The following is a 27,708-nucleotide window of genomic DNA, read 5'->3' on the forward strand; positions in this document are numbered from 1 at the left end:
TCCAGGAAAGCAATGTCAGCTTTGCATTCTGATATTTGAGGAAAAATCAAATCTATGATTTTGAAAACTACGAAAGTACAATAAACTTTTATCTGGGTAATGAGGTACTTCAGTTGTGATTCTATATGTGGGTTATCAATTTTTCCAAAAATTGGAATTACACTGTTCTTGGATGACATAGAAGGTATTCCAGGACCTGACAGGCCCAACGTATGATAGTGTGACCTCAAACCAGCTCATAATTTCAAATGCAGGACCTGGCGGCAGACGCGCTGGGCTCAAATGCTAGCTCTAATTTGGTGGTGAGATCTTGGACAAGACTGTTAACTTCCCTGACTTTCCATTTCCTCTTCCTTAAAATGAGGTCTGCTGTGAGGATCAATTGAGATGGTGAATATAAAAAAACACTATACAAACTACAAACTACTATATGGATATTAGCGGCTATTTTCTTGTTAGCTGAAGCAAAGTCAGCACCAATTCTATAACCATCTCCCCTCTACAGTAAACAACTGCATGGCCCAGTGGGTGGGAGCAAAGGCTCTGGGTTCAAATCCTGAGTCAGTCATTTACCAGCTGGGTGACCTCGGGTAAGTTACTTCTTCGTCCTTTGGTTTTCCCACCAGAAAAAAAGGTGTTAAATACAGCATTTACCTCATGGGGTTCATCTGAGAATTAAATGAATTAAAACATGTAAAATATTTAGTGTCTACAACAAGGTAATGTTCAATAAATATCAGCTATTATTATAAGAGCCTAGAGATATATTACAGCCTACTTTCCTCCCTGGCCTTGAGCTTTTATTCATTCATTCATTCTTTACCTTTTATCCATCAAACATTTCCTGCACACTTAACATATTCTAACTAATGCTTTCCCTGGTCCTCATCTGTTATGACTTTCATTTTTCAATTTTTTAAGTGTGATCTAACAAGCCACCTCAAAGTCTTTGTACAATGAAGTGATATATAAACATTCACTGTGTTTGTGTGGGCATGAGTGATCCAGTTGTTGAAACTCTAAAATTACTTCAAACTGCTCTTTCACCCACACTCTGTACACACTGCAAAAGGAAAGTGATCCTCCAGAATGATGTCTTGAGTACTTCTACTGTTATTCATTAACACTCAACTATTCATTAACTTTAAAAAATTATATGTGTGTGTGTGTGTGTGTGTGTTTGTCCTACTATGTGCCAGGCACACTATGGTCAGGCAGAGTCCAGGATGGTGAACAAGGCAGTCCTTTCTCTGCAGAAATATACAGTCTAGCAGGGCAGCCCATCAAGAAAACAGGCTACTAGAACAGTGTGGTAAGTGCCAGGAGGAGGAGGCCCAGGGTGCCAAAGGAGTGCGGAGACGGGCATCGAATCCAGAAAAAGCCACCCATCCCCTCACACAAGAATCACTCAGCACACTCTATGCATCAGATGTCCATGCTGAAAGGGAAGGACACATGTTCCAGGCACAGTGAAGGGTACGGTGAAGACTGGGACGACCCGAGACAGGAAGGCCAAGGGAATGGAGACACCTACCGGTCCAGGGCACCACTCGTGGGCATGCTCCGTGCAAAGCCGCGGACCCCGGTCTGCTGGAAATACGGAATGCTGAAGATGTTGGCAGCAATGACAGCCACAGAGTCTGAAGGGTTCACAAAGAACCCATGCTTGCCCAGAATCATGTTTCGATCCTTGGGGAGAAGAGAGGATCAAAGAAAGACCTTTTAATCAAACTACAAGAAATCAAACTATCTTTCATGGGGGGTTTATAAAATGTAAAACTATAAAATTTGAAATTGATCTCTTTTCCATACTGCCTTTTTAACACTGGGTTTTATTTTCAATGAGTTTATACAGTACCATTGGGCCAAAGACACCTCCATGCCAAAGAGTTAAAACTGTTTTCAATTAAAATCCAAGCACAACCTCCTTTTGAGCTGAGTCCTCTGTTCTCCCTCCAGAGGCTAGCTAACTTTAACTTCCTAGACTTTTTCCAGACTCTGGAACCAATCATCTTTTTCCCAGGGGAGGAGAAAATGCAATGAGAGAAGAAATATTGGCTGTTTACATAGTTTGGTAGGTCTACTGGGTAAGCTGTGTACCACAGTCTGTGTACCACAGTAACTGGGAGGGTGGCCAAAAAACACTCCCAGCATGCACTGCATCACAAAGATGTACTACAGAATAATGTCTGCTGGAACCCCTTTAATTTCCCAACATTTTGATAAGGGAAAACTTATTTTTCAGGAAACAGTGGATTCTAGCTAATGGTAACACTAGCAACAACAAAAATATATTTTCAACTAAGTAAATGTATACAGTGCCTACTATCAGTGAGATACCAGGGATATAAACCTAAGACACATCTCTTCCTTGTCTGGTACATAGTCACCCTTGTAAATAAAACAGCTTATTTCTAAACATTTTAATTGTAGAGAATGATTAAAATGTTAATTCTCTCAATATCATCTTCATATAGGCAATGAAATTACAGCTTCAATATTCAGCTCATGTGAATGAACGAATGGGTGTATTATAAGACCAAAACCTTGTCCAGAGATTAAATAAGTAGCCAGCTGCTAGTTGAGAGCAGAAACCTACCTTAAGACAGGCATCTAGAACTCAGCCAGCTCAGGAAATACCAGTCATTCTATCATAATCAGAACCTAATCATCGTGCCACTGTTAGCAAGTATGGATGTCTGAAATTAAACGTGTGGGTTTCATTTAATGACTCCTATTCCTGTTCAAGAGGGGCTTCTAGTAATTTAGTTCTGACTTCGGGTCAGAATGAGGGATGCTTAACAGTCACTCCCTGGGTCTGGCAGAAGCAGCCCACTTTTTTCCCCATCTGCAGGATCAGGCCTGGCCTGCACCAGAGTTCACTTAAATGCACTTATACCCACCCCATCTCCATCAAAGGCAGCCCCAAAATCATGCTCTCCTGACTTCATGGTCTCCACCAGGTCAGCTGCATAGGTGAGGTTGGGGTCAGGGTGGTGGCCTCCAAAGTCCTCCAGAGGAACACAGTTAACTGCCGAGTTCGCAGGGGCACCAAGTTCTTCACAGAGGATCTTCTTTACATACGGTCCCACAACTATATACAGCATGGAATAAAAGTATGCAGAATCAGAAAATGAAACTCCTTAAAGTATGTGAGGATTCAGGGGTAAGGTGGATGCATTCTGGGGAGAAGAATGGCATGAGAAACAACAGGAACGTGTGAAATGTGTTCAGGGACTAGTGGAGAGATACGCCTGACTGGAGAAGAATGTTCTCTAAAAAGGAACAATGAGAGATTATGTTGGAAAAGGTGGGGCCAGTTCATGAAGGGCAGAGTGGGGAAAGGAAAGGAAACCAACCATTATGAAGGCCCTACTGTACACCTGTGCTTTCCCATTCAGTCCTTCAGAAAAGCTTAGAGCTTAAGAGCCTGGACTCTGGAATCAGAGTGTCTGGGTTCAAATCCCAGCTCTGCCAATCATTGGCTGTATAATAATTTTGGGAAAGTTATTTAAACTCTCTGTGCCTCAGTCTCTTCCATCTGCAAAATGAGGGTAGTAATGCTAACTACCTAACAGGTTTGATGTAAGGATTAAATGAGTTAATGGTTATGCAGTACTGAGAATAGCCCCTGGCAGATAGGTTATAAATGTTTATATTATGATTATCACCTGCAGTTTACAGATACATTGGAATGCTGGTGTTCTGAGGTAAAGACATTTGCCCAAACTTACATGGCCAGGAAAAGTGGGAGTTGGGATTCAGAACTGTTATCTTTCTACTATGACAAGCTAGCTGACAAACTGATTAAAAAACCACAAACAGGCCGGGTACGGTGGTTCATACCTGTAATTTCAGTACTTTGGGAGGCTGAGGCAGACAGATCACATGAGGTCAGGAGTTTGAGACCAGCCCGGCCAACATGGTGAGATTCTGCCTCTACTAAAAAAAAAATACACACACACACACACACACGCACGCATACACAAAGATTTGCCAGGCGTGGTGCCTGTAATCCCAGCTACTCAGGAGGCTGAGGCAGGAGAATCGCTTGAACTTGGGAGGCGGAGGTCACAGTGAGCTGAGATTGCACCACTGCACTCCAGCCTGGGCAAGAGGGCAAGACTCTGTCTCAAAAAAAAAGAAAACAAAAAACCCACCACCAACAACAAACAGGAGAAGCCAGTTACATATGTTTACAGTGGCATTTTCTATAACTACCAAGAACACGCATCTCTGAAATGCTGAGAGGGTATTTTCATCAAGGATGGTACAAATCCCAATACAGTACATGCCCCAGAGGTCAGAACACTGTGGAATAAGTGTGTCCTATGAGGGGTCACCTGTTAAGCAGGTTACTGACACACCACAGAATGAGGTCAAGGCAGCCAGGGCTGTGAGGCATATAGAAACGAAAGCATTAGAGGAACAGTCAAAAGACCTGGAGAAAAGTAGTCTACTTCCTGAGAAGCTCCTCTTACCCAATGCCCTCCTCACATGCCCCATTCTCTGGCCAGCCCAGGCCTCTCGTTTCCCTAATGTGACATCCATTTTTAAGCCTTCATGCCTTTGCCACAGCCACTGACTCCATGAGAACAACCATTGCTTGATTTTTCATCACTCTAGATCTTTCTTTCATAAGAACTGAGTTGGATGCCACTTCTTCCAGGAAACCTTTCTTTATACCCCTAGTCAAATTATGCCTTTTTCCAACCCCAAAGAGAATACTTGAAATTCCAACTCTCATTTTGTTGGCCTGGCAGGAGTTAGTTTTTTAGGGATTTTTTGTTTTTCTGAGATGGAGTCTCGCTCTGTCGCCCAGCCTGGGGGGCAGTGGCGTGATCTCCGCTCACTGCAACTTCCGCCTCCTGGGTTCAAGCTAGTCTCCTGCCTCAGCCTCCTGAGTAGCTGCGATTACAGGCATGTGCCACCACACCTGACTAATTTTTGTATTTTTATAGAGACTTTTATAGAGACGGGGTTTCACCATGTTGGTCAGGCTGGTCTCGAACTCCCGACCCCGTGATCCACCTGCCTCGGCCTCTCAAAGTGTTGGGATTTCAGGTGTGAGCCACCACACCTGACTCCGGGGTTAGTTTTTTACCCACCTCGTCTCCCCAAACATTGCACATTCTTTGAAGAAAGTGATCTGCCCAGTTCCTGCCTATTCCCCAGGCATGCATGTTGCAGGTATGCAATACACATCTGTTGAATGGTTTAAAATGACAGAATCGCTTTTGTCTGAGTAAGGAAGTAGATCCATTCTATGGGAGTCCGGAGGCCAGCTAGGACCCAAGGGGAGAAGTTTCAAGGATGGAAGGTTTTAGTTCACCAGGAGAAGACTTTCTGTGGTTTGCAGTGTCACAGGAATCCCCGAACCGCATCACTAAAAGGGTTCAATCGCAGGCAGAAAGGCTTCTGCAACCAGGCAGATGTATGTGTATAGGTTTCAGGGATTCTCATACACCTACATGTCTGAGAAAACCTCGTGGTTCTGGTTCACAGCGATCGCTGCCCTCTCTATGGACATGACCACGCAACCCACGGAGGAAGAAGAGGGGGCTGCACACATCCTGTTGTTCCTGAATTTAATCCTCAGCTCGCTCTTGCCCTCTTCTAAGAAAAGGAGCATATGGGGGCAGGTGAGTGGGGGTGTGGGGCTCAGAAGTATGTGTATCACATCTCCCAAATGACCGTCCTCTCAGAAATACATGGAGGCGCGCAGCAAGAATGTAAGGTATCTTCTGAGGGGGAGGGAGAGTCCACAACAGCAGTTGCATGTTACTCAGAACCTGATGCTTAATGTGGAAACGCTGACCTTCACATAAGCTTACCACGAGGAGTGTCTCTACTATTTTTTGCTACATACGATTAGATTTTTATCTGTGTGAATATTGCTCCGGTTGCAAAATAACCCTATTTAAAAACCATCAGAGAGACTTGAGAAAAGCCTTGTTGAAGCATCATGATACACACAGAAGAGGGCAACTTCTTATCCTCGAGAGATGGGAATGGAAAAGAAATGATTGTATACCTCCATGCATAGCATCAATACGGATCTTCAGTCGGTTTGGCCCAGAAAGTAGTTCTTTCAGTGCACTGAAATCAAAGATGCTTCTCAGCATTGTAGCATAAGCTTCTACCGAATCCACAATTTCCACTGTGAGAACAGGCAACATGAAAAGATGGAAGGACTAAACACATTTAGAAATATTATATTCTGATGTGATTATATTGCTGTAAACCTGCTATTGCTATTTTAAAAGGACAATTATTGAACAGCTCCAATAATACGACTGTTAAATGATATCCAATACTATCTAATACTACCAATCCTTATCCAATACTATCTAATACTACCAATCCTTATCCAATACTATCTAATACTACCAATCCTTATCCGATACTAACAATTTTCCTAAGAGGTAAATGTTGTTAGTCCTGTTTGATAGATGAGGAAACTCAGCATGTGAAGGGTTAAGAAACTTGCCCACACAGCTTGGATGAGGCACACCGGGGATTTTCAACAGAGGTTGTATAAATTCTGCTATGCCGCCACAGTGCTTCCCCATTCGTCATCTTGAGAGGTGTGTTTTGGTGTTATAGAGAGCAGAAAATGCAATGCCTACTTTTCTTTCCTTTTCTTTTTCCAAGTCCATTGTCATCACGACTTAATGGTACTAAGTGGAAAATGAAATTTTTTAATGAATCACTTTTCACAGGTACTGCTTAAGGAATAAAACAAAAATAAAACTTATATAAATATAAGAACTTAGTATTGTTGTTCTTGTTGGATATTCAGGGCTTCTGAACATTTTCAGAACTGCTGGTTATTCAGGGGTTCTGAACATTTTCAAAATATGAGGAATTTAAGAAACTCTCTACTGGTATCTTCTGAACCTCAAGAATGTCTTCGAGATGATCAAAGTGTCACTTTATCTTTGTTAGGATGCAACTGTCAGCTCTCCATGAGTAGGTTCAAACAAAAAAATGCAATCCATCCTTTAGCCAGGAACTGAATGACTAATAAAATGCATTCCATAAAGTTGCAATCCAGAAGAAAGAAAACATGTTAGGGCAAAGTCAAAATGCAAGTTCATTGCCAATCATCTCATCCTCATTTTATTAATCAGAATACTTTTATAAATATTTATTCTGTCAACTATTATAATAATTCAACAACAAAGTGTTAGCCACAGCTGCCTATGTAGGGAGTTGCAATTTGGTTCTCCCAAAATGGTCTGATTGATTTTACTGAATGAGGAAAACTAAAATGGAAAGTGTAGTCTTGCGAATCATTCAAACCTGAGTTGAAATCCTGGTTTTGCCATTCACTGACTGTGCCCTTGAGCCTGTTACTTAATCTCTCTCAGCCTTTGTTTCCTCATCTGTAATAGCGAATGCTGACAGTGCTGCCCTGACAGATCTACTGTGAGAATAAAATGGATTAACGTGTGTAAAGACCTTGGTATGTAGCAAGAGATCAATAAAAGTTAACTATGAATGTAATCTTACAGGTCTTCTAGTCGAGGCATGAAAACTGAGGCCTAGGGTGTTGGAAATGTCTTACCCGATGTCATGCAGCTGATCCCTGGCAGGGCCCAGGGAGCCCACGTCTCTGGACTCCCAAACCTAATTCCAGACTTGTTAATTAACGAACACTTGCAAAGCTTACAGACCACTCACGGAAATCTTTCCAAAGCTGAAGACCCTCTACTAAAACGTTGAAAGGAAAATCGCTCAACTTGGAAATAGGAGTGGGGAGAAAGAGGAGGAAAGTAAACATGCCTGTGAAAGGTTTGAACTTATTTTCCAAGTCAAACTGCTGCTTTCCCAGAACACCAAGGTCTACTTTCAGGTCAGGGCAAACTGCATATTCTTCAATTGTCTTGCTGATCTGGAAAATTTTATCAGTTATTGCTTCTGGAGCAGGACCTGGAAACCAAACAGCAAACAGTGGGTCACTTCGTGCAGCTCACATGGAAATACAAAGAATCCAAAGCTCATCAGTTCCTCTTCACTAGCACATCTACCATTTCATCATTCAGCCAGCAAACTAGCAGGATTTTTCTAAAAGAAAATATCATGTTAAGGAAGATTCGTGCATGGCTCTTCATATTCAGGTATAGTCAAATGAGAAGCATTTCACTGTCACTGAAATGAAGCAAAGAGCATCTCCCTACCCCCTGCAAAGGATCAGAACCAAAACCCTGGTTTCCCAAGGCTCCAGGTATTGGTTTATCCTACTGAATATAAACTTACCTGTCCTCAAAATGACAGCAAACTCACCTCCATTAGAAATATTGAATTTGATTCCAAAATCTCCATTGGGGCCCCCTGGGTTGTGGCTGGCTGTCAGAATGATCCCACCAATGGCTTTGATTTTTCTAATGATGCAGGATACAGCAGGGGTGGAGAGGATTCCATTCTGTCCAATAACCAAGCGACCGATCTAGGAGAAGAAATCCAGAACACACTCTTTAACATCAATACATCCAGAGTCACAGCTCAGAAACAACACCAAGACAACAGGCAGATGGACAAAATAATAATAATAATAATCTGTTGGACAAGAAAAGATTTCATTTAATAAAAATCTACAGCTTGGATGTCTCCACCATATTACTGAAGTAGAATCAGCAATGTTGAACAAGTTCCTTCAGATGGTTTTTGGGACTTTATAGTTTTAGAAGTGTATGGTGTGTGTGCGCTGTAAGGCTCCAGCATGAAAATACAGCATATTAAAAACAGCCTTTCCACATCGGGGTCACAATTTGGATGCACTGAAAGAATATGAGAAAATCCACATTTTTATCCAATTCAATCATACTTTCAATCCACAATGGGAGAAAAGAAAAGGTTTAGCTAGTTAAAGGGATTCTACCCAAAGAGAAGCCTTTTTTAAAGTAAAAAGGGCAAATTTTATGTCAAGATTATTGAAAAATGACTCATCAATTTATCTTTCCAGTCAAGCCTGGCTTTTTCATATAGTGGGTTTCCTCAAAGCAAGATACACCTACTTCTGTTACAGTGTACCTGGGTTATCTCCTGGGCCTAAGACAAGAATGCTGGAGTTATTCCTGAGTAAACCAGTCAGAACGACCTACATGAAGGGGCGACAGATGGGACTTCTGTTGCATTCTTAACTTAACTTCCCACATCCCTTACAGACGGTATCAGTACCGCTCCTAAATCTTTTTTGCTAAAATGACAGTAATTTATATCTGTTTCAACATGACTCAAGTTGGAAAAGAAGGTTGAGGTGCTGTCAGTTCCTCTTAAAAAACAGGGATTTTTTTACATTTTCCATTTGTTATTTCTTTTTGCTTCACCCAAGATAAATATGATTGAAGAAACAACTTGATGGTGGAAGATGTGTTTCTAATGTTGAAAATGTCCATGAGATACCTGGATTCCCTGGGGACAGTTTCTCTGGGACTGTTGGCTCTGCCACCCTTCCATAGCTCATTGAAAACTGTCAACCACTCCACTACCAACCACCTCCCAGGGAGCAACTGATTCACTTCAGTTACCTCTTGGCTCTCATATGTTGATCTCTGAACAATTTTTGTTGTAGCTCCCTTAATATATTGGTTATATCCTGCCTTCCCCAGGAAATGGTGACCACCAGGGTGGATGCTGTCAGTAGGCTGCTTTTTAGACTACAGGAACCTGCAGATAGTGTGGAATCAATACCGATGATTGTTACTAGCTACAGAGTGCTTTCTACATCCCATGGTACTTTTGATCCATTCCCACATTTGCTCCTCCCAAGTACCACCGCAAACATGAAGAAGCTGAGGTCCAGAGTTATCATGATCCTGCCCATTCATTCATTCTTGCCTCCATCCAGCAGCAATAATAACAAGCATTAATGGAAAGGTGCCATGGCAGACACTGGCATAGATGACATGACAAGGCCACACAGCATATTAGCGGCCATAGTGGGGGAAAGTATTGAAACCTCCTGACTCAACACAGTGACATTTCACCTTCCAGCAGTTTCCAGGTATGGTTGTGATGAGAATAAAAGCCTATGTTCAGGCAGTTCCAGAATGTCCATAGGAGGGGTTTAGGGGTGGCTTGTCGAGTTGTATTTACACACCAAGCATACCAATTTTTATATAGATTGTATTTGGTGTGGAAGGAGAGGCTGACAATATTAAGCTACACCACCCATGTCACCCCTTAATTCTACCATTCCTTATGGTGAGATTTGCAATGGTTCCAGGCTGAGGGGATTATGCCAGGGGTAAGAGCAAGAAGGAAAGTTGAGAGATAGAAGCAAGGTAGCTTCTCTCTTGAGCCCAAGAAGAGGTACATCTGGTGGAAGAACTCCCCTTCCAGATCAGGCTCTTTCTTGGGAATCACCCTCAGGAATATTGCTCTCAATCTGACACAGGGGAGACACTGCTCTATTACCCTCCTTCCCTTAAAGATGCCTGGCCCACTGCAGCAGCTCCTAACTCAACCTCCCCTGCCTCTCTCCCACATGAATCTCTCTTACTCGACCCTGGCTGGATCCATCTGACCTACTCAAACCCATCTAGTTCATCTTTCTAAATCATAATTCTGTGTCCCTTTTCTGACTCCAAAACCCTCCCAGAAATTCCACTTCTAGGTATATACCTGAAGAATTGAAAGCAGGACGTAGACAGACACTTAAACACCAAATTTCATAGCAGTATTACTCACAAAAGTCAAAGAGTGGAAAGAACGCTAACGTCTATCATCAGGTGAACGGATAAACAAAATATTGTGTATACACACAGTGGAATATTATTCAGCCTTAAAAGTGTGTGGGGGGGGGGTCCTGCCATATGCCACAAGATGGATGAACCTTGAGGACGTTAGCTAAGTGAAATTTGTCGTACAGCATTTGTCACAAAAGACAAATGCTGTATGATTCCACTTACCCGAGGTATTTAAAGAAGTCAACACCATAGAAACACAAAGTACAATGGTAGTTGCCAGGGGCTCAGAAGAGGGAAAGATGGGGAGTTGTTCAATGGACATAGACTTTCAGTTTGGCAAGATGAAAAATTTCTAGAGATATGTTGCACAACAATGTTCCGTTAACATCACTGAACCATACACCTAAAAATGGTTAAGGTGGTAAATTTTATTATATGTTTTTACCACAATTAAAACTTTTTAAAGAATTTCTCACTGTACTCAAAGATGACATTGCAATCTATAGATATGGATGTGATTGGAAGGACATATATAGGATAATTTTTTTTCCTTTTTGTTTTCTCATGTGACTGCCAGATCATAAGGATAAATATTTTTTAACTTAAAAAAAGGGAATAAAATTCTGACACATTCTACAGCCCAGATAAGGCTGGAAAACATTATGCTAAGTGAAATAAGCCAGATGCAAAAGGACAAGGATTATCTGATTCTGCTTCTATGAGGTAACTGGAATAGGCAAATTCATCAAGAGAGAAAGTAGTGCAGAGGTTACCAGAGGCTGGTGGGAGTGGAAATGGGGAATGATTGTGTAACGGGTGCAGAGTTTCTGTATGGGATGATTTTTAAAAAAGGCTCTGGAGATGGCTAGTGGTGATGGTTGTACAACATTGTGAGTGTAATTAATGCCACTGAACCATACAGTGAAAATGGTTAAAAGGGTAAATCTGATGTTATGTATATTTCACCTTTCCTGGCTCCCAAGTCAGAGATAACCCCCTCAGCCAGGCACTAAGAGTCCATCCTCAAATGGCCTCCCCTGCCTGCCTTCCTTTCCCACGACTTCCTTCCTTAAAACTCATGCCTCCCCACCAAAATGGGCACTTCATTGTTCTCCAAACATCTAACAGTCAAACATGGCAGGGTGTAAACTTTAAATATTCCTTTTAATTGAAAATAGGGCTTGGTATTTTCTTAGGTTTCATTAAAAAAAAAGTTCCATTTTTTCTTTGTCCTGTAATCATGCACATGGGTCCTGGTCTTACCTCTAAACTTACCTCTCAGTTTAGAGCTCTGGGGACTGAATGAGATATCAATATTCTAAAAGGGGCCCATCAATATCTTATTTTGTGCAATAAAATGTCCTTTAAAAGCAGAGAGCTCTATGTAAATAAAAATGAAGAGAAACTTATAACCCATAAATGCACCAGATAAAGTATGGTAAAGGGAAAAAATAAAATGATCTCCATTTAGCTCAGTGGGCTGAAAAGCCCTCCAAGAATCAGATTATGGGCACAGTGGGTATTAATGAAAATGAGAAAGGAGGATTGAATTTTGTCAAAATCTGTGGCAATAATTACCCTTCCTTTAGATTTCCTCCCTGCAGTCCTACCCATAATCAAAGGCATGTTAAAACAGTCAGAATTTAGGATATGCTAGAAAGAGAAGAAATCAAACCCTTTAGAATTTCACAGGTTTAAAGTGCATCAGATTGAAGTGCTTTATCAGTCCACTAATATTTTAAGCAATTCAGTTGGTTAGCATGACTGTTTTAAATGCAGCATTATTTTTAATAAGGCGGCTCTCACCTCTAAGCTTACCTTGAAAAGATTTGAAAATATTGCTTGGGCTGCCAACAGCTCTAACAAATAGGCAGCTACCATATTTAGTCAATTATTATCATTTAAATGTATTATTTAGCAAACCTTCAGAGGGCAAATCTGAGAAAGTCTGTAGGGTGTGCCTGAATTACACATTCCTACCACTTCTTCCACATCCTTCAGCTCCACACAAAAATGAAATGGAGCCAAATATATCACAGCAAAGGGGACAGTGTACCAGATCCACTCAACAGTCTAGATATATGTGGAGAAATAATGTTCCATTCGTTCCCTCTCAAAAGATTAAAAGCATCTTAATACCGTTCCCTTTGCAGCTCTCCTCAAAGAAAAAATTTATGGCATGTCACATTTTATCTTAAAAATGTGTATGCTTCATAATAATTTCATATTTGAGTGCTTTATCAGCAACTTTTACATAAGAGGCATTCAGATTCTGAAACTGAGTATCAGGAAAACTCTCATTATAAACAATAGGATCTACAAACACTTTTAAATTTAGTGTGGTGGTACATTTTATTTTGTTTTGCTTTGTTTTAATTTGGCTTTTGCAAACATACCTGCTCAGCATATTTTGAAAATACACTGAAAATGAATGTCTAACATATTTAGTTGCAATACTAAATTTTATCTTGTAAGAATCAGAATCTCTTCAGAAAAGAAATACAACAGATTTTAAAATTTGTGGATACTGAAGGACTATGTGCTCCAACTAATTGCTAATCATTATCTAAAACACTAAAAATGTATTTCTGGTGCCACAGAGGAATTTGCAGAGCAAAAACATCAATGTCCTGATGCCCACCTTCCTGTAAACCAGTGGGCTGTGCGAATTGTTCGATTATCAAGATCAATGCTTTCTGGTACAATATTCCTTCTCATTTGCTTAATCCAGCCAAAACGGTTTTTCACGATGCAGAGGTTTAGCAGAGCCTCCTCATACTATAGTCTTACAGGAGTTATTATCTCTACCCTGCTGCACAAATTCACCATGCACAGGGCTTCTTTGTGTCCAAGGTCATTATAAGCAGGTGCCCCTGTAACAGGTCCTCTCGAAAGGTTCACACCTAACATTTTCCAAGCTCCTCCTAGTATTTCTGCGTGACTACAAGGATCCATAAACAACAGCATGCCCTGGCTTTTGTTTTCCTGTTTGACAAGTGACTGAACTTCAACAAGAAAGCCATTGAAAGAAAACAAAATCCTCTTCTCTCCACCATTCAGTAGAGCCCTCTTACACAGGACAGGGTGCCCCTGAAGCTAGTTAGAATGTAGATAAAACAGCTTAAGACCAGGAGGGTGCTTTAAATGTCTAAAAAGCAACAGGTACTTTGTCAAGCAACAAAACAGATCATAATACCTAAGAAGCTGAACTTAACATTCCTGTATCCCAGTGTGGCTAATGTAATTTCTGAAGTATTTTCACAATATACAATCACTGAAGTTACAATGAAACTTAACTGGATGTTAGTAGAATTGAACTGTATACCACATATAAATCCTTGTACGTTTGTATACTTCTGTAAAATTAAGGTTATTTGGAGAGCCAGAAACATAACAATACTTATCATATACCCACCCCATTGGCAGCTGCCATTTGCACTATTGTTTCTATTGCTGATTTATTAAAGTACCGCCCATCTCCACCAACCACCAGTGATGATCCCTGGCGATCTTTTAGGTCTATGGAAAAGAATATACTCTGGATGAAATTCTCCAGATAGCATGGCTTTTCCTCAAAATAATAGGTTTTCTTCCGTAATCCACTTGTTCCTGGTTTCTGATCGTGGTAGGGAGCTGTAGCAAAAGTCAACAGAGGGAGAGGACCTTCTTCCATTTTTCTGTATGTCTCAGAAATCCATTCTTCAAAATCACTCATCCTTCACTTCCACCAACTGGCTCAGTGAGGGTGTCCAGAAAGCAGTCAAGGGACTCCAAAATAGGTCTGTCCAACCTGAAGCTGCAACAGTGTCGTACGAGTAACTAAAACAGAGGGTTTGCCTGGACGATCACTCTCAGTGAGAAAGCTTGGTTAATTCCTTGTTGTTGTTGTCCCTTGTGAACAAGTTAAGGGCCACACACCCACTCGCACCCACACACAAAGCAGGTCTTCAAAGTTGTTTTGATGAGGACACTTCTGCCCACTTAACCAAGCCAAATACCCTTCAATTATTTTTGTCTCATTTCCCTGTTAGGGTAGAGATAGCTCCAAGGAGTGCTGCACGCAGCCAACTTCAGTTGTAAACACCAGGTGGCTGACAGGCTCTACTCTCAGAGCCCAGGCAAAGAGGGCAAATGCAGTCCCACGAAGCAGGTTTGTGAACAAGACACCCTGGTGTGGCTCTCATTGCTCCTGCCACCCCTTACACCAGAGCCTCTCTGGGCATTCATCTCTGAGAAGGCCATCTGCAGCGAAAGTTGCTCCACGCCACCTAGCAAGTTAAAGGTCAATCTTAAAATGGAAGTGGGGGAGCTCAAGTTACCCCCGGTTTTCCTACATCACTGTCATTTTGAAACCTAATAATTTTTTTTACTTCACGCATGTAATCTATCAGGAAAAAAATCATCTAACAGATTTATTCATTGGCCACCAAAGATTTAACAAAATAGTGTTCGGTTCTAGAAGAACAGATACCTCCAAAGTTGCCCTGAATAACCAAAAGCTTGGTCATTCCTTTGAATATACAAAAAAATAGGCATGAGGATGTACCAATCCTTAAAAATGTAAGCAAAACACGGAAAAAAATATACATATGTTTTTCTGAGTACACAGGGTTGGATCAAGTTATTATTTAGAAAAATAATATGAATATAAGATTAGTTTTTAAAATTTTCTCAGTTTTAAGCATACTTGACTTTTTTTTTTTTTTTTTTTTTGAGATGGAGTCTCGCTCTGTCGCCCAGGCTGGACTGCACTGCAGTGGCGCGATCTCTGCTCACTGCAAGCTCCGCCTCCCGGGTTCACGCCATTCTCCTGCCTCAGCCTCCCGAGTAGCTGGGACTACAGGCGCCCGCCACCACGCCCGGCTAATTTTTTGTATTTTTAGTAGAGACGGGGTTTCACCGTGGTCTTGATCTCCTGACCTCGTGATCCGCCCACCTCGGCCTCCCAAAGTGCTGGGATTACAAGCGTGAGCCACCGCGCCCGGCCTTGACTTTTAATAAAATGTTTTTAGGGAAGCAGTTTAAGTCCTTTGTATTTGAAGAAACTAGGATGTTTAAAAACATTTTACCTAAATAAATTTCATATCCAATTCCATTTGATCCCTGAGATTTTATTAATGATCTATTTAAATATATGCATGTATGTTCTCAGCCAGGCATGGTGGCTCACACCTGTAATCCCAGCACTTTGGGAGGCCAAAGTGGGCGGATCACCTGAGGTCAAGAGTTCGAGACCAGTCTGTTCAACACGGTGAAACCCTGTCTCTACTAAAAATACAAAAATTAGCCAGGCGTGGTGGTGTGCACCCGTAGTCCCAGCTACTTGGGACGCTGAGGCAGGAGAATTGCTTGAACCTGGGAGGCTGAGGTTGCAGTGAGCTAACATCGTGCCATTGTACTCCAGCCTGGACAACAGACCAAGCATGCACTGAGGAATTAAGGTTTTCAAGGGAAAAGTGAATCATCCCTTGAGCAACAAAACTGAGTCTTTTTATACTAACTTGTCAAGTAGCATCCGAAAGTAGACAGGCACTGGTAGCTGCCAACTGCCCTCTGTCAAGAATGCCCCTGTGTTCCGGGGCTGCTCTGCACAAGACCAGCAGGAATAACAGGCTCACGGGCAGAAAGTAGGCCACTGGCAAGGGAGCCCCTTCAAATGACAAATGGGCCTGGCCCATGCGCAGGAAATGCCTCGAGACATAACATTAACACAATTCACAAAACACATCTATTACACTGAAAACCAGTCAGCCAAAAGACAACTACTTCTTATAGCTTATTTTGGGCTCTTAATTTGTTTTTAAAAATCAAATTCTTTAGAAACTAATTGAAAAAGCAAGCCTGCTTTATTAACAGTTTACATAACCACTGTTTTTCAACTTACTATAAATGATTTTTTAAATTCCTATTTTGTAAGTTCTGTGCCAAGTTTTCCCTGGTTTTATATGGGCTTGTACATTAGGCTGGCATGTGTGTCTTGACATATTCGATAATAGATCCAGATTTATAAAATATCATTCCAATAATCTTTTCATTGGAATAACACAGCAGCCAACCACGTTAATTGGTAGTTTTCTTAATGAGATCTTGAAATCCCAGGGTAAATTTGGGGGTGCTTGGGCACAAGGATATTCCCACATCCCATACCAAAGCCTCTCTGCCCACATAACACACCACACTCCAGCATGGTCTCTGCTGGCAGCCTGCCAGTCTCTCAGTGAAGTTCTTTCTGAGGGCAGAACTATGAGAGCAACATTTTAAGCAACGACATATGCCAGGCATGGTGTTTGTCAATATGCAAAACTATACCAAAAGGACATAATCCTTGCCCTAGAAAAGCTTCTATTCTAAAAATGGGCCTGATCATAATTTTATGAACACTACAGAACTCAACCCCATATAAAAATATTACCAGAAGCAGCAATGTTAGATGGACTGTGAAGTATAGTAAAAAAGAAGAGACATTAAAAACATTAAGCTTCCTAAGACACTCAGACTAAGTGGGGCAGCTATTAAGAAACTCATTTGTTTTAGCTCTCCAGCAAAGGTTGAGCTTCATCTTCAGAAATGTTACTGTCAAGCATAGCGAACCCAATTTGGCCTAATGAATTCGCCTGCATTGCCAGTACTCCTTCACAATGACACAAATTACATTTAAACCATATGGCGGATTTAAGGATTACTCCCTTCAGACAAGGAACTTCCATACTGGTCTTGGGTCCAATCAATTTCACAATGGCAGAGTTATGAACCCCTTCGCTCCCAGCCTCGCAAAGACTCCAGCTCCCACTCGCATCAGCAGTGATACCTTCCCCGTAGAGCACAGCAGAAACCGTAGACTTACCAATCCTTTATTCACTCTTTCTTTTCTATGTTTCTTTAAAAAATATTTAATGGACAGTTAATAATGATGTCCCAGGCCCCATATGAGGGCTGGCCTGAATGGGTTCACCTCTTCACACCAAGAGTTCTTTTTTAGCAAATGTCCCAGCAGTGTGCATAAGGGATGGACCTGATAATCCTATTTCCAGGCATAAGCACTAGACAGAAAGGCAGAAATTTGGCTTAAAGCAGCAGGGTTAATCAGACCCCCCAGCCTAAGGCCCTATGCTTGTGATGGCTGCAGATGCCTGTTCCAGAGGGCTTAAAGTGTTTGTCCCCAAGAGTGGAAAAAGGTCATTCATTTCTCCAGCCACCAGTAACTAGGCAGGTAGTAAATGCTCAGCCCCAGGCAAGGCACTACGTTCTAATGGAAAGGGCACAGGTTCAGCAGCCAGATACAACTAGGGCTCAAACCTTTCACTGTAAAATGTATGAGAGATACAATCTAGAGCACATTACTTAACTCATCTGAGCCTATAAAATGGGGATAGCTCTGAAGTTTGTTCAGAAAACTGAAAACAGGTCACATGTGAAAACATCCAGTACTGTGCCTGGTATAAGGTAGATTATCAGTCATTGTCAGCCCCCTTGTCCTTCTGAGCCTCAATTTCTTCATGAAATAATACCTCTCTCCCAAGGTTTTTGTGAAGGTTGCCTCACTGAATGTCTAGGAAAGCCTTTATGAACTGGAAAATGATGTAAAGATACGAATTTTTTTTTCACATTCTGAGTGGGGTTGGAGATAGAAACGAAGGTGGACGGGCCTCTGTTCTCAAAAAGTTCACATCAGAAAGGAGCCATCACAGCGTGGTGGCCTTGGTGCTATCCTGAAGGTGTGTTTATAGAGCTGTGGCTCTCAAGAGGTTGCAGTGACAGGGATGAGACTGCAGAAATAGTTGGGGCAAGTCTATGGAGCCTTGTGAATTGTGCTCAACTTTATTTTGAAAGTGCTGGGGAACTATGGAAATTTGTAAGCAAAAAGAATATAAACCAATATGTTTTTGGAAAGTTGACTGGCTGGCAGTGGTGCCTTGAATGGCTTGGAGAAGACTGGAAAAAGATTAACCAAGCCTCGCAAAAAGGGTTCCATCCTTAGCTGGGGTGGCTTTGAGGGTCCCAGTCAATGTGATCTTGTCCAGCACTGTTCCTCTGCCAGCTTTCTACACACAGCTTCAACTTTGAGTTCTTGGCCCAGTTTAAGCACTGTTTTTTTTGTTTTTTGTTTTGTTTTGTTTTGTTTTTTCTCTCTTTCCTACTGTGAAGATACTCCTTAAACAACCTCTTTCCTCTGACCCTTCTTCCATACTGTGCTTTCTACTCATCCCCTCTCTTCTCTGAGAACTGTCCCCCAATTATGCGATGAGAGTGAAGGCCTGAGGCCATGTCTCTACGCCAGGACCCTGACTCCAGGCCATGAGCCAAAGGGGTAGACACCTGACTAAAGCTGGACCACTCATGTTTTCTCTCCTTGGAATCTAGAATTGGGACTCAAAAGTATACTAGTCAGATTAGGTTAGCCCTTGAACCAGAAAGACAGGTAAACTTATCAGCTGTGGGGCAAGAACAGTTGAGTCATGAGAATATCCACAGAACTGCTGCCGACAGCCTGACAATATGCGAGAGTCCGTGACAGCTATGCAGGATCCAACTCTGGATCATTCACACATCTCTAAGAGTTGTGGATCTGATGTACGGGAAGAATCAGAAAATAATTCGAAATAGAATCAAGCAGAAAATAGGTCCGATGAATCTTCTCATGTAGGTAGGGCTTGCAGATTCATCAGACCTGAGAATCAGGGAACAGGGGCTGGGAACACAAGCCACTGGAGATTCCCTTTTGGCGCTGGTATTCTGGACTCGGAGCGTCCACATCCAGACCCTTGGCCAAGCCACACCTCATCCAGCTGGTGTCACTCCAATTCAACTGGAAAGGTAACCCCTCATCACTTGAGGAGAGAAATGGTTTTCTAAGTAGGCATTTTAAAACATACTCTCTCAAAATTAAGTGTACAGATGATGAAGTATATCGCATAGGATACAAATAATAAAATGAACATAGTATTAATATTTTTGGAGTAAGTGGGGGAAAACTAGGTATATTTGGTATTTGAAATACATTTAAGAAATGTGGGATATTAGTTTATCTAAAGATCAGCCTTGTGGTTCCAGTTTATAATTAAGTGCAGGTTGTGTTACTTATTTAGACAGGATTTTAAGTTTAAGGAGGTATGAGAAGAATTTTATGAGAAGAATTTTATCAAAATTATAAACATTAGTGGAACATTCCAGAAAACTTGGACTGTGTTACATTTATAAGTTTAAGTCATTACATGCAGACAGTATACTATAGTACTTGAGGGAATGGACTCTAAGGCCAAAGTGACACGGTCTGAACCCTTATTCCACCAGTTAGTGGTAATATGATCTTGGACAAGTTACTTAACCTCTTTGTGCTTCCATTTCCTCATCTGTCAAGATGGAGATAATGATAGCAGCTCTATTTTACTTGTTGTAGTCATGTTTGAATGAAGCAATTAACAGATAGTTCTGAAACCAGGGCGGCTATAGTATGCCCTGGGCAAGGATCTGCTGTTATTATTTGATTACATGAGAACAATTTGAATACTTGAAAAGTTTTCCTTATTAGATAAGGAATTTTAAAAGAAAACAAATATTTGACTTAAAATTTTGAAATATTCATAGGTGCTTGATTAAATGAGTTTGTAAAAAAAAAAAAAATAACACACTGAGAAACCTAACTTCCATTGACAAATGGGTCAGCAGAGAGAGAGGAAAATGAAGCAGATGTGCTGAGAGAAACAGGAGATGCTGCCTGGGTTCCTCTTGTTTCAGGGTCTTTTTTTGGGGGGGAGACGGAGTCACTCTGTCTCCCAGGCTGGAGTGCAGTCGTGCAATCTCTGCAACCTCTGCCTTCCAGGTTCAAGCAATTCTCGTGCCTCAGCCTCCTGAGTAGCTGGGATTACAGGTGTGCGTCACTATGCCCTGCTAATTTTTGTATTTTTAGTAGAGACGGGGTTTCACTGTGTTGGACAGGCTGGTCTCGAACTCTTCACCTCAAGTGATCCGCCCGCCTGGCCTCCCAAAATGTGTCTCAGGGTCTTGAAGCCTGTGGCTGCAGGAGACACCCCTCTCTCTATGTGCAGTCCTTGTGTGTCAGGCCTCATGGGGGCTCACTGAACCCTAACTGGGCTTCTGCTACTTATAGCCGCTTGTATCTCTTTACAGGGCTGACCAGGGCTCCGTAGTACCTGGGTCCTGTTTGCCAGCTGTGAACCAGGCCTCACCTGCTGTCCAGTACAGGCAAGAAAAGGAAGAGAGAACACTTCCTCCCCTTCTCCTTTCAGCTCCCTCAGTCCACAGCAAGGAGACAGGCCGAGTACCATTTTCTGACTAGGGGACCGTGGGCAAGGGATGTAGGCTCTTTGTGCCTCTATTTTCTCATCTTTGAAACAGGGATTGAAAGTAGTAGCTACTGTAAGGCCGGGCGCGGTGGCTCATGCTTGTAATCCCAGCACTTTGGGAGGCCAAGGCGGGTGGATCACGAGGTCAGGAGATCGAGACCACGGTGAAACCCCGTCTCTACTAAAAATACAAAAAAATTAGCCGGGCGTGGTGGCGGGCGCCTGTAGTCCCAGCTACTCGGACGGGCTGAGGCAGGAGAATGGCGTGAACCCGGGAGGCGGAGCTTGCAGTGAGCCGAGATTACGCCACTGCACTCCAGCCTGGGCGGAGAGCGCGAGACTCCGTCTCAAAAAAAAAAAAAAAAAAAAAAAGAAAGTAGCTACTGTATAGATTTGTTGTATAAAGAGACAGGAGTTTACAAATGTAAAGAGCTTAGCACCAGCTGGTTCTAGTGCTTTGCGAGCCCTGCGTAAGTATTAGCCTTTAGCACTGCTCTGAATCTGAAAACATGCAGGCGTGTTTAATACCCAACTATTGGGATGGGCCATTGGCTTTGTGCATTTTAGTAGAGTTAGGAAATGTTCTCTAAAGAAAAGGAGAAATTACATTGAAATTGGAAGAAGGTACAAGGTCAGAAGAATTACAAGGGCCAGATGGCTTAGAGCTCTACAGAATCCCATGTTCACAAAGACTCCTGAAGTAGACTTTGAAATAAAAACAAACAAAACAGCTGCCTCAGAGAGTGTACAATCTTTAGCATGCGTCAGTTGGCTGTCCATCTGTTCACCCATCTATCTACCCAACATTTCCTATATAAACCTATGTGTCGTATTCATTTCACCAGGCACTGTACACCTCAGGAAGACTCAAGTTGCCAAGAAACTTTTGGTGCAGAAGGAGAGATAGATAAGCCAACAAATCATTTTAAAATGGAGTAAAAAGTACTCATCTGGGAGCCTACAAGAGAGCTATGAGCACTCAGAGGGCAGAGAGAAGCCATGGAAGGCATTCCCCATGTACACAATTGCCATTCTGAACCCATGTGGTTACGTCTGAAACAATTTGAAAACAATCTCCTCAATTTGAAGACGTGCAAGGCTTAGGAACCGCTTTTCATAAGTAAAGCACATGTGAAGATCTCCTGTTTTATCAGAAATGACCCATATTCAAACATTTTGACCTATAAAAACAGCCATTTATGTGGTTCATATAACATTTTTCTATGTCTTTTATTTCCTTTTTGGAGAATTCTCAAGACAATTTGAATTTCAATTCCTTAAGAATATTCACTTGGCGCTAACAGAAGAACCTTCCCCGTTCTAGCTTACCAGGAGCACAATTATTAAAATTCTTTGGTAAAAAGAGAACCAGTTAAGGAATCGCTTGATTTTCAAATCATTCATGGTCAAATGTTTCCCTCTTGTGGTGGAAAATGGAAAAACAAGCAAGATTGCCAGAAGCCTCGTAAGTGGCAGTGCTTCTTCACTCACCTCTGCCCAGAGCTGCCTTGCACAAATCTAGGTGCTCCCTTCAGCAAGATCACAAGGGAAATTGTGCCCCTTTAAGTTTTGTGGCAGGCAGTGGTTGGCCCTCCATCAAATAATTAAAATATGGTGGGACTCTGGGGCTTTTAAGAAGAGGAGAGAACTCCTGACCTCAAGTGAACCGCCTGGCCAACATGGCAAAACCCCATCTCTACTAAAAATACAAAATTAGCCAGGTGTGGTGGCAGGGCCTGTAATCCCAGCTACTCAGGAGGCTGAGGCAGGAGAATCGCTTGAACCCGGGAGGCGGAGATTGCCGTGAGTCGAGATCGCGCCATTGCACTCTAGCCTGGGCAACAGAGTGACACTCTGTAACCCAGGCGGGAGTGACCAAAAAAAAAAAAAAAAAAAAAAAAAAAAAAAAAGAAGAGGAGAGAAATGGTAAGGTTATTTTCTGTCTGTCTTCTCATTTTTAAGATCACTTTCAATTATATGGTCTGGCCAAAATAGGATGTCCAGCTGTAAAGGACATGAATGAAGGTGGCCACAAAGAGGGAACATCCTTTTCTATGGGGTCCTTATAAGCCAGAGTTTCTATAAAATGGAGAGAGTGAAGACTCCTTTAAAAGGTTCTGAAAGTAAATGAGGAAAGGTATGTGTGAAATAATTATCACAATGCCTGGCCATATAGTAGCCACTCAATAAATGTTATTCAAACTACTAAAAACAGAAAGGGGTGTTGATAAGGACTGATCGCATCCTTCTAACACATCCCCTGATCTCGAAAGCAGGTAAGCCCAGGTAGGAGGGCATAGATGCAATGAGTTTATCTGTGGATAAATACAGATTAAACATCTCCAATGGTCCAGGCACTGGGGGAATGGGACAGGTAGCAGAAGGAGGATTTAAAGAATCAAGTACAGTATCTGCTCTAACCACTGGGCTCTGGAGTCAAACAGGCCTGAATCTGAATCGTGGCTTTGCTTGAACCTTCTAGTGGTGTATGGCCTTTCTGGCCTCAGTTTATTTGTAAAATAGTAAGGACAATGATGCCTGCTTAAAGGTTGTTGTATATAGTAGAAGATAAATTCAGTAGGCCACAGTGTGCTGGGTCATGTTTCAAATGCATTACAAGCATTAACTTATCTAATCTTCACAACTGTATAGGGGCTTATTATTCTCAACCCTTATCCTAGGGATAAGGAAAATGGGGGATATAGAGATTATGTCATCTGTCCAAGGTCAGGCAGATTGTGGAGATGGGCTTTGATTTAGTGAACTGTATATCATTCATTTTACATATAGATTTGATTCAGCCGACCCAAGTTAGAAGGCTTGCTCTAAGAAGACACCAGGTCATACGCAGTCTGTCTCCAGAGCCCAGACACGTAACTGTCATGCTACCTTGCCTCGTGATGTAATATGCAGCCAGGTGAACAGCAAATACTCAATAAACAAAAGCTTTTAAAACAGCATGTGGGTAAATGTGGGCATCTATGGGAATTCCTGAGATGGGCAGTGGTTCGTGGGGGCAGCAGCAATGCATTCCCTCTTGGCCTCAATCAAGGCTTCAGTGAGAGCAAGGCTTTAGGGATATAAAAAGTTGGACTTTCACTTAAAAAGTTTAGGAACCCCTAGACTATAGCACTAGATAACTATTAAAAGGGTCTTGAGGAATGGAGCACAGTGGAAATCCAGGTTCAAATTCCAACTCTTGATACTTTTTAGTATCTTGGAGATCTTGGGCAAATCACTTAGCTTCTATTTCTGCATCTGTAAAACAGGAGTCTAAATACCAATCAATTAAGAGTTGTTGAAAAGATTATATGAGATCATGTAAAGTGCTCAGCACAGTGAATATCATTACATGTAGGTTTTCATGCAGGCTTAATAACAACTCAGCGGTGTAGGTATTCTCACTATTCCCATTTTACCAATAAGGAAACTGAGGATTAGAGAAGTTACATGAGTTGCTCAAGGACTCACAATAAATTGGAAAGGCAGGCTTCAACACCAGTTTTAAAGCCAAAGCTCATGTTTCTCATCATTGGGCTATGTATGGCTCCTTTGGATGATCACATTTGTTTAAACTTGAAGAAAATTATGAGGAAATAGATCCCAAGTGACTCCCAAAGGGCTATTGGCCAAGTGCAAAGTATATGTGCTTTGGTGTCTGTACAAAACCCACCTGCATTTGGTGGACAGAGCATAGATGTCATGGTTGAATGGTGCACTACTCCCACCCCTCCAAAAAAAAAAAAGATATATTGAAGTCTTAACCCAGGTACCTGGGGATGTGACCTTATTTGGAAATAAGGTCTTTGCAGATGTAATCAAGTTACAATGAGGGCATACTGGATTAGGGTGGCCCTAAATCCAATGACAGGATTTAGGACAGGGAAATTTGGAGACAGAGACAGAAGAGATATATAGGGAAGAATGCCATGTGAAGACAGAGATAGAGATTGAGGTTACACTGCACCAAGGATTGCTAGCCACCACCAGAAGCTAGGAAGAGGCAAGGAAAGATTCTCCCCTAGAGCCTTCAGAGGGAGCATGGTCCTGCTGTCACCTCGATTTCAGACTTCAAAGCTGCCAGAAGTGCAAGAGAATAAATATCCATTGTTTTAAGCCACACAGTTTGTTACGGCAGATGGCAGCCCTAGGAAACTAAGTGCTTAAAAAAAAAATAAAGATAAGCCAACTCCTTTTGCAGCAGAGTGGCTGGTCTGAGTGACAGGCACTCTGGGTAGACTATTCCCCCACCCTGCCCCCCAACCCCCTACACCTTTTCTTTGCTTCAGAGTGTTTGGTTTCTAGCATTAAATAACCCCGCATGGGCCATGGCTCCATATATACAAACAAGCTTCCTCCTTTGCTCAGTGGTGTGGAGAGAGAGACTGCATCTCACTCATTTTTAACCTCAGTACCTGGAATGGGGTTGGGCACATACAGATAGTCAATAAATGTGTGAGTGACTAAAATATTTAAGTGAGAGCATCAAACGACCCCTGTAATTAGTGTTTCTGAGCAAGGAGGCGAGTTTTCAGGCAGTAGTCGGGAGTGGTTTCCCTTCCTGAGACCAACCTCAAATAGAAAATTACTCCCCTAATCACAGACAACTTCCCAAAGCACAAGGTGTCTGCAACAGAGGGCACTCTGCCTGGGAACTGGCATTCCAAGTAACTGCAATAGCACAAAGTCTTGTGCAACAATTATGAACAGAACTAGAAACTGCAATAGTGAAGGAAGTAGAGCCGGTTAGTCTGCATGGTTGAGGCTGAAAGCTTATAATTGCTTCCCAGGATAACTGCAGGCACAGTGATGAAGGAGGGGTCTTCATGGCGCTATTCAACATGAGGTAGAAAAGTGGTGAGAGTAAGAGAGAAATAGAGATGAATGCAAACAAGAAAAAGAGGGTCACAGCTGACCTAGCATCCCAGCCCCTTTCCTAATATTAGAGCAGTAGGATACAATACAACCACACTGTATGTCTAATTTTTTTTTGCGTCTATAAATGTATAATTTAACTTAGTGAACTATACATCAATCATTCTACATATGGGTTCAGGCCAGTTGACCCAAGTTAGAAGGCTTGCCCCAGTGAAGACAGTAGGTCACACGCAGATGGTGTTACGTGTCAACCTGCTGGTTAAAGAAAGATAAGAGTCATAGCAAACTGATAGAGCGTTTTTTTTTTTTTTTTTAGACAGAGTTTTGCTCTTTATCCCCAGGCTGGAGTGCAATGGTATGATCTCAGCTCACTGCAACCTCTGCCTCCCAGGTTCAAACGAGTCTCCTGCCTCGGCCTCCCAAGTAGCTGGGATTACAGGCATGCACCACCATGCCTGGCTAATTTTTGTATTTTTAGTAGAGATGGGGTTTCACCATGTTGGCCAGGCTGGTCTCAAACTTCTGACCTAAAGTGATCCACCCACCTTGGCTTCCCAAAGCGCTAGGATTACAGGCCAGGCATGAGCCACCACGTCCAGCTCCTGATAGCCTTAATATGTTACTGGGCAAATACTTCAACCCAATCCTCCTTACAAATAGCATTTTCTGAGAAGGATTCTCGCTCTGTTGCCAGGCTGGAGTGCAGTGGTGCGATCTCAGCTCACTGCAACCTCCACCTCCCCTGGTTCAAGCGATTCTCCTGCCTCAGCCTCCTGAATAGCTGGGACTACAGGCATGTGCCACCACACCCAGCTAATTTTTGTATTTTTAGTAGAGACGGAGTTTCACCATGTTGCCCAGGATGGTCTTGATCCCTTGACCTTGTGATCTGCCTGCCTTGGCCTCCCAAAGTGTTGGGATTACAGGTGTGAGCCACTGCGCCAGGCCTACAGATAGCTTTTTACATTTTTGATCCTGTCTCCAAAATCCTCCCTTCCCTCAGGGCCATAAGAGAATTCCCAGGATGGGCCTTAAGATAATTCCCAGACTGGATCTTAGGTTGGCCTGTGTATAAAAGAAAGCGTCAGGGATTAAGGACCTGTGTGACCTCAGGGGTTAAGGCAGCTGAGTCACTGGCGGCCTCCCTCTTACCTTCCTGCAATGCTGGAGTTAGGATGAGTCCTACTTTACAGTCTAAGGCTGTGGTTTCACTTTCTACAAGGACCTCCTAGTTTTGCAAGTGCTGCTCCCTCTACATAGAATGTCTTCTTCATACCCCCGTGTCTACACTTTTTCCTGGCTTCCTCTTCATCATCCTTCAGTACTTGGCTTAAACACATCTCCCCTGGGAAGCTTCCTCTGACCACCCCTGTGTGTTCCCCTCCCTAGGGCCCCCAGTACACCCTAACGAGGCACTTCTCACACTATATTGCAATGCCCACTTGCAGACACCGTTTTACGCACTACTGCATGCCCCAAATACACAGCACTGTATTAAGCAATAACAAAACGCTCAGTAAATGTTTCAGGGATGGAAAGCACCCCATCAAATCTTATTCAAGGGGGTTTCTGGAGCAAGTGGACCCAACCAACTATTTACCACAACCACTATCCTAAAACCGTAAGGGGTAGACCTGGCATACAAAAACACCGTAACCAGTACTTAAGCTACTCAGGATCAATTTTGCTTACTTTGGGGCTGGCTGCTGTGTTCTTTTGAGAAAAGTAAGTATCAGGCTGATGACATATTACTGAAAACCTAAAGTTATATAGAACAGTTCTCCCTCCCCCCAGGCTCTATGCATGAAACACTCTCTGTAAGAAAGACATTT

General features: G+C 42.3%; 1 protein-coding gene across 2 annotated transcripts in view; it reads right to left on the bottom strand.

Annotated features, from left to right (window-relative positions):
* PGM1 (phosphoglucomutase 1) overlaps nt 1–27,708 on the bottom strand; it is a 67,996-nt gene that overhangs the window by 22,451 nt on the left and 17,837 nt on the right. The window contains exons 1-6 of one of the 2 annotated variants that reach the window (XM_032137256.2): nt 14,110–14,422; nt 8,290–8,452; nt 7,789–7,935; nt 6,035–6,160; nt 2,904–3,094; nt 1,535–1,689 (exon numbers count right to left, since the gene is read on the bottom strand). In XM_032137256.2, the coding sequence (XP_031993147.1) occupies nt 1,535–1,689; nt 2,904–3,094; nt 6,035–6,160; nt 7,789–7,935; nt 8,290–8,452; nt 14,110–14,409 (1,082 nt within the window). In that variant the 5' untranslated portion in view covers nt 14,410–14,422. Of the gene's footprint in view, nt 1–1,534; nt 1,690–2,903; nt 3,095–6,034; nt 6,161–7,788; nt 7,936–8,289; nt 8,453–14,109; nt 14,423–27,708 lie in introns of those variants that run through there. The other variant, XM_032137255.2, reaches the window with a different exon arrangement.

This window comes from Hylobates moloch, unplaced genomic scaffold, assembly GCF_009828535.3.
Source record: "Hylobates moloch isolate HMO894 unplaced genomic scaffold, HMol_V3 SCAFFOLD_18, whole genome shotgun sequence".
NCBI classification, from domain to species: domain Eukaryota; kingdom Metazoa; phylum Chordata; class Mammalia; order Primates; family Hylobatidae; genus Hylobates; species Hylobates moloch.